The sequence below is a fragment of the Pagrus pagrus genome (genome assembly GCF_965226575.1).
Source record: "Pagrus pagrus genome assembly, chromosome: 16".
NCBI lineage: Eukaryota > Metazoa > Chordata > Actinopteri > Spariformes > Sparidae > Pagrus > Pagrus pagrus.
In genome coordinates this window covers 17,503,778-17,516,135 of record NC_140200.1, presented here as the reverse complement: position 1 = coordinate 17,516,135, position 12,358 = coordinate 17,503,778, and the positions used below count along the sequence as shown (strand labels likewise).

General features: G+C 41.1%; 1 protein-coding gene across 2 annotated transcripts; it reads right to left on the bottom strand.

Annotated features, from left to right (window-relative positions):
• Positions 1 to 237: 237 nt before the first annotated feature.
• On the bottom strand, positions 238 to 11,686 carry clu (clusterin; the record flags this gene model as incomplete). 2 transcript variants are annotated; one of them, XM_084376910.1, is made up of 10 exons in its annotated part: positions 11,581 to 11,656; positions 6,646 to 6,809; positions 5,803 to 5,951; positions 5,382 to 5,552; positions 4,855 to 5,025; positions 4,532 to 4,745; positions 3,771 to 3,911; positions 2,422 to 2,642; positions 1,767 to 1,957; positions 238 to 909 (listed from the first exon to the last, which is right to left on the bottom strand). In XM_084376910.1, exons 2-10 carry the CDS (start codon positions 6,761 to 6,763, stop codon positions 897 to 899), a joined length of 1,389 nt encoding a protein of 462 aa, XP_084233036.1. In that variant the 5' UTR covers positions 6,764 to 6,809; positions 11,581 to 11,656. The 2 variants fall into 2 exon arrangements, with proteins under 2 accessions (XP_084233036.1, XP_084233037.1); XM_084376911.1 differs by lacking the exon at positions 238 to 909 and having other exon boundaries at positions 1,763 to 1,957; positions 6,646 to 6,810; positions 11,583 to 11,686.
• Positions 11,687 to 12,358: the final 672 nt, after the last annotated feature.

Sequence of the window (12,358 nt, the reverse complement as noted above, 5' to 3'; positions counted from 1 at the left end):
TTTACACCTTGTTTAATCTCAAGAATAAGATCTACTCATCAAAGATTTTGTGACTTAAAAAAACCTTGACAGATTCGCGTCTGTGGTGGAAATGCAGAACAGATCTTGAATTTAGGCACACGTAGTATGTCCAGGTGCTAAGGGTGCTGTACCCAAAGCGTTTGGTGGAAATGTGGCTTTTGATAAACACAGCATAAGTTCAGATAATTTGTCAACATAAATGACAGAGACACTGAGTGGATTTAAGCATGTTTTATTACATCTCTATGTATTGCTTCAATGCTAGGCTGCTGTACAGAGGGGCCCAAAGAAATCCTTAACGTAATCAACTCCTACAATATTTCACTTTCTCATCCTCAGTGAGTTCAACTCCAGCAAATCAACCACTTCAACCAACTCAGATGAAAGCTATCCGAGCTCTGTAGAAGGGTCACCCAGGTCATTGAAGTCACTGAAAGAGCCTGAACAATCTTTGTTATACTGAATCTTCCCGGAACAAGTACCAGTTTAATCTGTTTGTGTTAGGAAAGCCTGAAGGCAGAGAAAAAAAACCTCTCAGTCACATCAGTTTTAACTCAAGCATGAATCATTTAAGTGCTGTGGTGCCTCGTTTGCAAAGCCCAGCTCACATAATGTATAAGACCTTAGGTTGGAGGTACTATAGACATGATATCTACATCTACTGAATATCTTCTCTCACAGCAGGACAAAGAGCTCTAGTGAAACGATATAAATCTCTGAGGTTAAACTGTGTCGTTTGCAAAAGCAGGACTCTTTTGTTAGATTTGCATCAGTATCAGTTGTCTTCAGGAGATTTTTCAGGTGAGTTTTGATGAATCCAGAACATTCTCTGGTCAGCTGACAGTGCAGGGCGGGGTGTGAATCCAACGGAGACTTTATTTGACCATGCTGGAAAAACAAAGACAAGAAGAACAGAGATTGTTAATTATTCTTTTATATCATATTAATTAGTTAATTTTAGTGTCATACAGTCCTCTGAGAGGACAGCAGGGACACTAGTCTTATCAAAACATTTCCATATCTTAACTTATCTCTTTGTTCAAGGATGAGACAAAACGTGGCCAAAGCTCTGTATAAATCTAGTTTGTGGAGCTTGAATTCCATTTTTTTTTCAATCACATTTCCTGATAGTATTTTGTATTCTCACAGGGGGTCGAGGACATTTTGACAACTGAGATTTCACAACCAAAATTCAAATTCAGTCAGAGCCACTACTCTTGTACATGTAAACATCCTGCTTTCAGATTTCTCAACAACATTTATGTACAACATGAATAACTATTTTAATGACACAAATGTAGTTGAGTAAATTGGCATTTTCACGTGTGCATGTAGTAAATATGAAGCTTCAGCTAGCAGCTGGTTAGCTTAGCTTCGCATGCAGTCTGGCAACAGGTTGCCAGGGAGCAGTTGCCAGGCAACCACCCAAGGTTCCCGAATCTTGCGTGTCCGAGAAATATTCAGCCGCACTTCAGCTTTTGATCAGAATGAATAAACCAGATAAAACATGTTGGGGACTGACCTTAAAATGCTAGTGGGTAGATTTTGTTAGCTTTGGCCACACTAGCTAGCTTTTTCCCCTATCTTTTCAGTCTCTATGCTAAGCTAAGCTAACCAGTTGCTGGCTGAAGCTTCATAATAATTAATTTCATCTAACTCTCGGCAGGCAAGTGAATAAACACACAGATGCACCCCAAAACTATTTCTTTAACTGTCGGTCATTATCTCTTCTGTCTGACACTCACACGCTGGTTTCTTTGTAGCGGTCCAGAGCCTTCTGAGCCACCACCTCAGAGAACTTGGGGTCGGTCCAGGGGATGTCGCCTGGCACGCTGACGTTCATCGGTGGAGAGTCAAAGAGCTGCACGGACACGGCGGTTTCTCCGGGCTGCTTCTCCTCCCCAGCTGGCTTCTCCTCAGTGTCATTGCAGATCACCTGCACGGTTTTTCAGAAAAAAAAGCTTCAACATGTAGTGGATAGTTACTGGCCATAAATCTCTCTACACTTGAGTTGATTTACAGCTTGAATTAATATCCAACTAGCAAGGTGGCTGTCAAAATAAAAGTAAGGCTAAAGGTTGCTTTAAAGGTGCAACATGTAAGAATTGATAATTGTCGTTAACCATAGCTGCTGTTAGCTAGTTAGCTCAGTTAGCCGTGCAGCTAGAGTGGTTTTACGAGAAAGGATGGGGCCAGGGTTAGCTGTTTAGCATGCAAACTTTAGTAGTTAACACTTGCAAACACTTGAAATAACCATTTTTTTTTCAGAAACATCATGTGTAATCCTAATCCTAACTAAAAATACACGAAAGATGCACGAATGTCATATTTTTTGGTTTTCTTTTCATACAGACCCCCTCAAAGAAAAACGCAGCGCTACAGTGAATGAAATATACGTACCGTCTGAACCTGGAAGATGTTGTCTTTGGTGTTGTTGGCCAGAGACGACACCCAGCCGAACTGGCTGTTGAGCATGTCCAGGAGCGAGGAGGTGTTGACCATCTTCTCCTCGAACCTCCTCAGGAGGTTGTTGTACAGCTGTGTGAAACGCTCGGCCATGGCCAAGGCCTCCTCCAGCTCCTCCTTCAGAGGGCCCTCCAGGGGTCTCCTCCCGGAGCAGTCTGGAAAGAAAACAGATAAACAACATCCTCATGGAGCTCGGGTAAGGTCAGAAGCATCTTCTTATCATCCTTTATCGATTTCATTCTTTCATTCATCTCTATTTTTGCATTAATTTTCCTCTTTCTTTATCTGTGATCTTTCCAGTTTTATGGCTTTTATTCCTTTTGCTTTTTGCGTTTTTACATTTTCTGTTCTGCCAACTCACCTTCGACTCGGCTTCCTTGTGTTTGGCTCTTGTTGTTGAGTATTTATTCTGTAATATCGTCTTCCTGAGCTTCCTGCTGTTTGCTTGCTTCTCAAAGCACTTTGTAAACTGGTTTTAAAGGTGCTTTATAAATCAAGTTCATTATCATTATTATCATTCTGTTCTTTACGTCGTTGATGATGATGAATTTGTGAAGCATAACACTTCCAGCTGATAGGGCAGGTGTCGTATGAGTGTGTGTTGGTGTAAAATTGTATTGATGGGCCTGAGTATAAAGGGATTCTGGCAGCATTTTGCAATGTCAGGGAAAAAGACAACCATCTCCGTTTCAGATGAGGACGCACAAAGAGGAGGCACGAAGTGTTTCAGCTGCATAATATTATCTGAAATCTAAAGATAGATTTCAGGCTGTGGTGTTTATATAAACAGGCTGAGGCTGAAGTGATCCTCTGAATGTGAAATCGATGCGATACATTTCCCGTTCATGTCAGAGGGACAAAAGCATCAACACAAAGGGATGGATAATTAAATGACACTCTCTCTGCATCCGCTGGCCTTCATTTGAGCCTCTTCCTGTTTCCAGCGTTCACATAAATCATAATTGTTTTGCTCTAATTAAAACATTTCGGGATCATCACCCTGCAGCTCCGGCTGGTTTCCCGCTCAATGACAGGACACAGCCAGACCTCCCTCGACATTTTGAGCAGTTATTATTAGTTGTGATTGTCATGATTTATTTATTTATCAATGTTGTTATTAATATTTTATTTTTATTTACTATATTTTTCTCTCAGTAAAACTCATTGTGGTTTTTTTTCTGCTTTTCTAACTATATCATCCCCCTCATCTCCATTATTATACCTTTTTATGACTCATTCTGTTCGTCTCAACGTAAAATAAAAATGAAAACACTTCATCTTACCGATGTGTTGGATCTCTTTGCATTTCTGACACTCTTCGCGGAACCTGAGGCAACCGGCTGAGTTGCGGCGGATCTCTCTGCAGGTCATCCTGCCGTTGCCAAAAGGTTTGGTGATGACCACGTCCTCATTCACGCTGCCGTCTGCGACCACACAGAAACATAAAGTTATACTTTTTTTTTTAAACCAAAGCGATTCTGAAGGTCCAAAAAGATTTGGTTTCAGAGACTTTGTTTCCTGCATTCTGGCGACTTTTAGAGAAAGAAAATAATAAAATAAGTAAACTGCAACAGCATTTTTATATTACACTATTCGTCCATTTTTTGCCCCTTGAAGAGTCTGTGCACACCACTGCCCTGTGTTGTCAGCCTCTCGATAAGGATTAATGGAGGTGCAACCTCCTTTCTGTAAGGAACAGGAATTCTTCTATCCAGGAAGTCAGAAATTTGCTAGAGTATTTCCTTTTCCTTCTGCATTTCTTTGTCCGACTGTCCGTCACTGAGGAGGGAAAGACGCTGCAGTACAGTGGACCACATTCTGTACAGAGCCAGAAACAGGTTACGATAACTAAAAAGGGAGAAAGGTTTATTCTATGTGTGGTTGGAAACTAACTAAAAACCTTCTGAAGCAAACACTCACAAACAAAAATAAACTCAAATCTTAAATCTAGAATCCAGTTTTCAATTTGATTGCCCTTACATGATGACAAATGTGCAAGGGCATCTATAGTCATGGTTTAAGTCGAACACGTGATAAAACGTACCCTCATTAGGAGGTGTGTCTGAGTCCATGTCCATCATGGAGCCCATGGAGCTGAAGAAGTTCCTGCTCATGCCCGACATCGGGGAGAATAAATTCTGGAAGCCGTGGAAAGGATCGCGGAACAGAGAGCGAATGCTTCGGGTCCGGCGAGCGTACGGTCCCAGGAAATTAGGAAGATAGAAGACTGGAGGGTTGTAGTGCACATGATCCGCCACCTGAGAAACATCCGGAGCACAGATTATGTCGGATTTCTCGTTGTATTCACTTATTGTAAAAGTCCTCTAGAGAACGCAGTCATTTCTTCACATCTACGGTCCACAGTACCTTCATGCTGTCTGTGAATATGCTGTCCACGCCGTCGGCCATCTCGGTGTATTTTTCCTCCAGGTTCCTGAACTCTTTGCTCTGTCGTTGTCCCTCCTGCTCCAGGACGTCGATCTTCTCCCCGTTGATCCAGATGGAGAACGGAGACGATCTGTTCAGCACATCTTCCAGCTGCGGGTAAAAAAAGGGAGAACTTTTGATTTCAAATCAAACATTAAACATTGCGTTGAAGAGTAGCTGTCATAAAATGTTCGTGTTGCTGACAGTAAGTCGAGGGCTGATAACGATCCTTTCTGGACCAACGTTGTCAGAATATTTGTGACTTTATGTGTCATTAAATTTGACATTTTACATTCAACTGAAATTATGAAGTATTCTGCATTAATTTCATGAGAAGGCTTTAATTAAAGATTATACTCAAAATCCTTCATAAAACAGGACATTCACCAGTTAATATCTGTATTATAATCAGCCCCATATGTATAATTAAGTATGATTATAGGTGTGTGTACACGTGATGGTCTGACCTGACGTCCCACCAGTCCAGATCCACTGCTGCAGGTTCGGGAGTAGTATTTAACACAGGTGTTCTTCAGACACGGCTTACACTCCTCCCACAGAGCCTTCATCGTCTCATTACAGACCTCCTCCTCCTGCTCCAGCTTGGTCTCCATCTCCTGGGCCGCACGCATCGCGTCCTGCAGTGAAACAAAGAGGTGAGCTTTTATTTTGGTGGGATCCTGAGAACTGAGGCATCGTTAGTAATGTTTCCTTAAGGACCAAATGTAGGTTATTAATCATTTTAAGATCATTAAGTCAAAATATCTTAACATCTACTATAGCTAAGAAAAAGGCCTTATTAATCCATTTATCATAAGGAAATTATAGAACCACCGTCTCATTGTGGCATCAGTGCTGATATCGGACACAAACAGTGCTACCAGGCACCTCTTTCTGTTCCTTGGTCTTCTCCAGGTCATCCAGAAGCTTCTGGTGGTCCTCTGAAGATTTCTGCATCACGGTCTTCATCTCCTTCACTCCGTTAACGGCATTTTCAATCTGTTGATCCAGATATTTCTCTCCCTGCAGGGAGAGCTCTGTAGAAACAGACACAGCACATATTCACTGCAAGTGTGGACGCCTGTATTTCTGACCACTGTGAACCAGCTGATGACTTCTGTCACTATAAACTAAATAATAAAACATATACAAGGGAAATTGTAATGGTTTGTGTTTGTTTGTTTATATGTAGTATTATTTATGGCCAACAAATTCACAATATTATTGCAATATTTATAGAAATGTTGAAATTCTACTGGTGAAATTCATCTTTAACATTGTTTACTGTGTGTTTTGTGTATTTCTGGCAAAGAAATTACCCTCAAAACAGTGCAGGCAGGTGGAGAGAGAGTCTGTAAGTGAGCTGTTTTTAAAATACCAGTTTACCAAAAAGACAAACTATTTTCTTAATTAATGATCAATTGAGATATCAGCCAATGAGACAGTGTAACTTTAGCTGTATTTGTCCAGACTTGTAGGTTTTTGTCCCGGAGATTTCTGTAATTATATATATAAATTAAATTTAGACATTCACAGCATCAAAGTAAAATAGGTTTTAAAGTTTTAACGGCCACTTTTGTTTTTGAAGAAACAATGTGGTTCCTCTGGATGGTCCACAGACTTCACTTTGTACAGTTTCTTTTAATTTCATACACTAAATGATGAATCGATTGATCATGAATATAATCAGCAGATTCATCAATAATAAAATGTGGCTGCAGTGAAACTCACGGTACAGGTCGTCTTTTGTTGGAAGCACGACACCGTTGACTGTGGCCAGAAGAAGAGCCACCACCGCCAGAATCTTGGACCCCTTCTTCTTCTTCATCATCATCATCATCATTAACATCCTCTCTGCCTCTCACGGGGCCAGCGGGCAATGATGAGACAAAAAACCTGTGGACAGAAAACATCACACATGAAAAGTCCTCCTGACTGTGTTGTAATGTTGTTGTACTGCCTCTATGCGTCCACTAGAGGGCGACATACGCTGCAAAGAAACCAGAGACCTACGCAGTAACAAAACCACCATGCTTGCTCAGCAGTTTTACACCCTTAAAAATAACCGCACAGATCAATACTAATACATAATTCAAACCGTCGCCTGCTGATGGATCATTTTCCTCGTCTCCCCTTACGATCAATAACCGTCAGCAAGGTCGCAGCGCTGACCTCAGATCAGTGTTTCCTCTGACTCTGACCAGCTCTGCCTCTCAGAAGTATTGCATAAAGAGAACAGCGAGCTCTTTCTCTGCTAACACATTTTTTCTGTGCCGTGCGCTCGCTCAATGACAGCTTCAACAGAGAGGGACTGTAGCTCCTGATGCTTTTTCTTCACGCCGTGATAAAGACAGAGGAGAGAGTCATCACACATGTGGACCGTGCCGCCTTTCCTCCTCTGTTGATCATTTCTGCAGCCAGACATAACACTCCCCCGTCCTCCCAAACTATCTGTCGTTGAAAAGCAGAGTATAAACGTTATTTTGACGTGCAAAACAAAGCCTCTATTCCTCCGGTTTCATGCTTGCACCACATTTTGGTACCTGGCTGCAGGGATTTGTTCCCATTTAGCCTCAAGAGCATCAGTGAGGTCAGATGATGTTGGTTTATGAGGCCTGACTTGCAGAGTGTGTTCCAGTTCAGCCCAAAGTCATTGGATGGGGTTAAAGTCAGCGTTCTGTGCAGGACCGTGAAGGTCTTCTGGAAACTAAAGAGGACAGAGCCGTTGTCGTCATTGATCCGAGGTTCTGGGATGACGTGCCTGAAGAAATAAGGCGTCTGAGTCAGCGTCTCTTCTAAAAACATACTTTTACTGGAAAGCATGTCCTGATTTTATCTGGGCTGCATGTTTATATTGTCCTTTAATTGCCTTTTTTTTATTTGAATGTTTTTTTAATCAATAATTGAAGAATTTTACTCATTTTTACCTTTTACTTTGTTTTGATAAGTGCTCTATGAATAAAGTTTCTTCCTCTTTTTCTTCTTCTTCCCCATTTCTTTTTCTTCCTCTTTTTTGATCTTCATCTCCTTCTCCTTGCTCCTCTTCCTCTCTTTCCTATTCTTCTTCTTTCTCTTCTTATTCTCCATTCTCTCCTCTCCTTCGATTAAACTGATACGGACAACTTGTTAGTTAGCGAACATTATCTTTAATATAAAGTCATGTTTCTTGCCACCTGGTGCTAGAATGACTCTCTTTTGGCTCTGCTTTTGGTCTCCACCAACTCCTAAACAGGATGTATCTGGCTCTTTAGCTGCTAAATGCACCACTGTGTTCACCAGCTAATCTTTAATGCTGTCTGTCGTTTGATGCCAGGCAGTCAGTGTCACAATGGCGGCTCTCCTCTTTTCTTTGTATTAATTATTTAAGATGATCAAATGCACAATGGACCTTTCTGCACTTCACTGTCCGTTCTAACCATTATGAATGGAATTAAAAGTAAATACATAAGCTGTCCGCTCGTGTGACGGAGATAATTAAATGCAGCAGACCGTAGACTATAACAAAACAGCGGACATACGATGCAGCTGTCCACACAGACATCTTATTTGGCTAAATATCCGTCACCTCGACTCCTTGACTCCTCTCTCCTCGTGTCTCTTCCTGTAGGAAAGTAATCGAGGATGTGCAAACAGAGAAACGAGAAGAGGGGTGGGTTTGTCAGAGCAGAAAACAGCTGCCCGCTGCTGCTAGAATACCGATGAAAGCTCGGAGACTGAACCAAAACAGTGCACTTGCTACGTACTAGTGAACTTTAGTCATAGAGTTGAAGCTCAGTTAAGGCTAAATGGTTAGCAAAGAGTGGAGCTGACCTGTCTGATCTGTACGTCTCCAGCATGTCGTGAAAAAACAAAATAAATCTTATGTAACTTGTTTTTTCAGATTTGAAAGCGCTTGGTCATCCTCTGCTCGCCCACCATCCCCTGTTCCTATGGTAACAAGCAAAGTATGCACAGCATGTTGGTTTTGCTTCATATTTGGTTTAAAAGTGTCCAGTCAACATGAAAAATTCCTAACTTTGGGATTAATTTCTTCTTTTCTTCATGTTTTGGACACATTTTACAAAAAAAGGAATTCAGACAAGGTTGGTATCTTTGGTAAAGCACCTTTTACTCAGCACAGACAATCTAAAGAGGTTCTGGTGTCTGTTTTCATCAGATTAAATTGAATGTACTGATGGTGTAACCTCTCTTAATCTGTCTACTTCAGTAGAAAAACTGAACAAAATGTCCCCAACTGTTCCAGGCCCAGCAGGCACCTGGGAGTTAAAAAAAAAAAAAAAAAAATGTCCCACTTTCTCATTTCTCTATATGAGCTCACGTGTTTACGAGTTTAACATGAACAAGAGCAGCAAACTGCAGACGCCTACACAATGAGGTCATTATTCATCTGACAATAAAGCCCTCGCTCGCTTAATTACAGCACGCCAGTTACTGTGAGGTTTGTAAACAGGGACTGACCGCCTCCATTTTTTAACAAGAGCAAAACAGAGTGAGTAAGTCTTGACGTGCAGCGAGGGGAAAGAATGAGCAACACGTCGAGCCAGAGAGAGTTAAACAAATAAAAAGGAAAAGAAAAGTCATTTTGTGAGACTGTTTGCTGAACAGCAGCTGCAGGGATCCAAGTTACACAACTGAAAGAATGCAAACTGACCAGCCGTCCTCCGGTCCAGATGTTGCCTGTGAGGCCTTCCAGAAAGTTATTGTGTTGTTATCATTACATTTTATGCCATGTCATGATATTTTCTTACACTTTTCTTTTCAAGTCACTGTTTTGATCCCTTCCAACTTGACCTGACAGAAAATGAATGACCACTCGGGGCACTACATCACACACAGCTCCAACTATCAGTGATGTTGGTGACATTGGATCATATTTTATGGAGAAAATGTTGTCTGTTTTTTTCGCTCTGATGTCCTTCTGCTGCTCTGCCTCAACTTTCTGTGATTTACAGAGTTTCCTTGAAAGCAACCTGTAACTGCTGCGTAGCGTAGCTGTAAATTAGCTCTGCTGGCCTGGTCGACTCTGCTCAGAATCGGCCTTAACAGCTTCTTCGTATGTCGTGACGGAGGTGAAGAAACCGAGGAGCACTTTGATGGAAAACGGGAGAGAGAGAGAGAAGAGTTACAGAACTGAGGGATTTGTGCTCACGACAGCTGTGCTGCACTCGGACACGGGAGGGGGCGCCAAATCGCAAAAAATACAAACTGCTATGTAATGTTGCTTTAAAGACTCGTGACTTGACTTCACTTGAGACATGATGACTCAGATGACAGATGTGTTCATCTTATATTTTCACTTTTTTAATAAGACAGGTACTAATACTTTGTCTTTCCTCTTCACAAAGACCTGATACTGCAGTATTTTTTCGAGAAATAATGAAAAAACATGACCTGGGACTTGCTTTAGAGTTATTCCAAATGATTTGAATCGCATGTCTATTACACATACTGCACATAGAGTATATGATAAGTAATGTTTTATACTTTAACATGAATCTGAAACAATTTGTCAGTTAGTTGCTGAATTAATAAAAAGAAAATTAAGTGGTAACTTATCATTTCAGTCATTATTAAGCAAAAAAAGCCCAAACGTCACTGGTTCCAGCCTCCATTCTGTTTGTAAATGTGACCATTTCCTGTTTTCTTAGTGTTTTCTGATAATAAATTGAATATCTTTGGAAAAAGAAGCAATTAGAAGACATCCCCTTGGCATCAGGGTGACTGTGACGCACATTTTACACTGACACCTGACTTTTTATACAGCAAACAATTATAAAATGAATCATGATCTGCACAATTTAATGATATTGTCTGATCCACTGTAATATATGCCTGTATATAGCTTTGTAACTTTAATCTAAAAAGTTCTTTATCAGTTTCTATCTGTATCTGTGCTGCTGTAACATCCCATCCTGGGATCGGTAAAGTCTTATCCTATCATATGTTTATGAGCTGCCATGTCTCAAATATCTGTACTAACATTTGTACGTCAGCTGATAACTGCAAGTTGATTTATTCTCCATCAGTTAGAAGCTCAAAACTGCACAAAAGACTTCCCCAGTGCCAGAATAAGAAGGAACAATGAACTAATCTGGATCATCTGGGCTACGACAAATGGGACACTGGCCTCATTTCAGCCTCATTTTAAGTGTTTGGGGATTTCTGCACCCAAAGGATTCACTTGTCATAGGATTATGTAGAAATTAAGGTCACTTATTTGCATGCATTCCTTCACTTGTGTCACCAAATTGCATGTTTATAACTCTATTGTGCAGTTACCGTTGCTTGAGTTTACAGCCTGAGGTGTAACCAAGCACAGGATGACATCATCTACCCTTAATCCAGTTGTTTTGATCCAAAGATGGAGGTCACACCCATGAGTAAGCAATACAAACAGCAGTCACCTAGTCAGCCTGCATGAAGAAAAACAACTGAAGGGGCCAAAATAAAATAGAAAATACAAAAATCAAGACATATTTTGCAGCCGAATTTAAGTTAAAAATATTTATGTGGCATTTCATGAGCCAAACCTGGAAAATGCACCCAACGTGTTGCACTCTTTTCAATTTATCATAATAACACTGTTTTTCCAGATAGACCATTGTCCTCTGAGCATCTCCGAGCTGCAGACTCTCAGATTTAAACAAAATAAAAGCCCTCTGACTCACCTGTGTTTGTTTCCTGAGACTCCAGACCGTCTGAAGCTGCTCCAGTCTCTCTGCTGCTCGTATTTATAGCAGAGGATAACGGGGACGGTGCAGGCATGTGATTCACTGAGCAAGCATGCTGCCCGCTGCTGCTACTGTCGAGCCACAGCGAGGCAAAGAACAACTTCCGGTAGTACCCTTCAAAATAAATCCTCAACCTTTCTTTAACAGAAAAATTACACCAATAGGGGAAAACAGATTAAAAAGAAGATTGTCAAGTCATTTTAAAATGCCACAAAACTTGTAGCAACGTTCAAGAAAATCTACATTTGTGTAACTACATAAACTTTGCTTGGCTTTGAGCAGTTGTTACTCCTGAGACCTGATACTGTAGAGGTCCAGCAGGAGGAGGCCTGTGATTCATGACCGCAGATGTCAGGGTGACCGCCCGGCTTGTAGACATCGAGTCTGTACTAACAAAATGTATCATTATCTTTCACCTCACATATAATCGTTACCTTTTCACCTTGCATACTGACATTATATTTTGACCATACTCCTTTGACTATGTGGAGTTATGATCTGATCTGAGCATGAACCTGAGTAAGTTACAGTCTGACACGGGGTTAGCAGTGACCTCAGGACTGTGAGATCTGTGTGGGCACAGAGTGAACACTCTGTTCTCAGGACACTTATCAGTTCAGCGTAGGCACTGAGATAATCATAGTGTACTATAAACTGTGACTTTCTCTGGAGCTCTTCATCAGACTGAACGCCCTGCTGTGCCGTGACTCTGT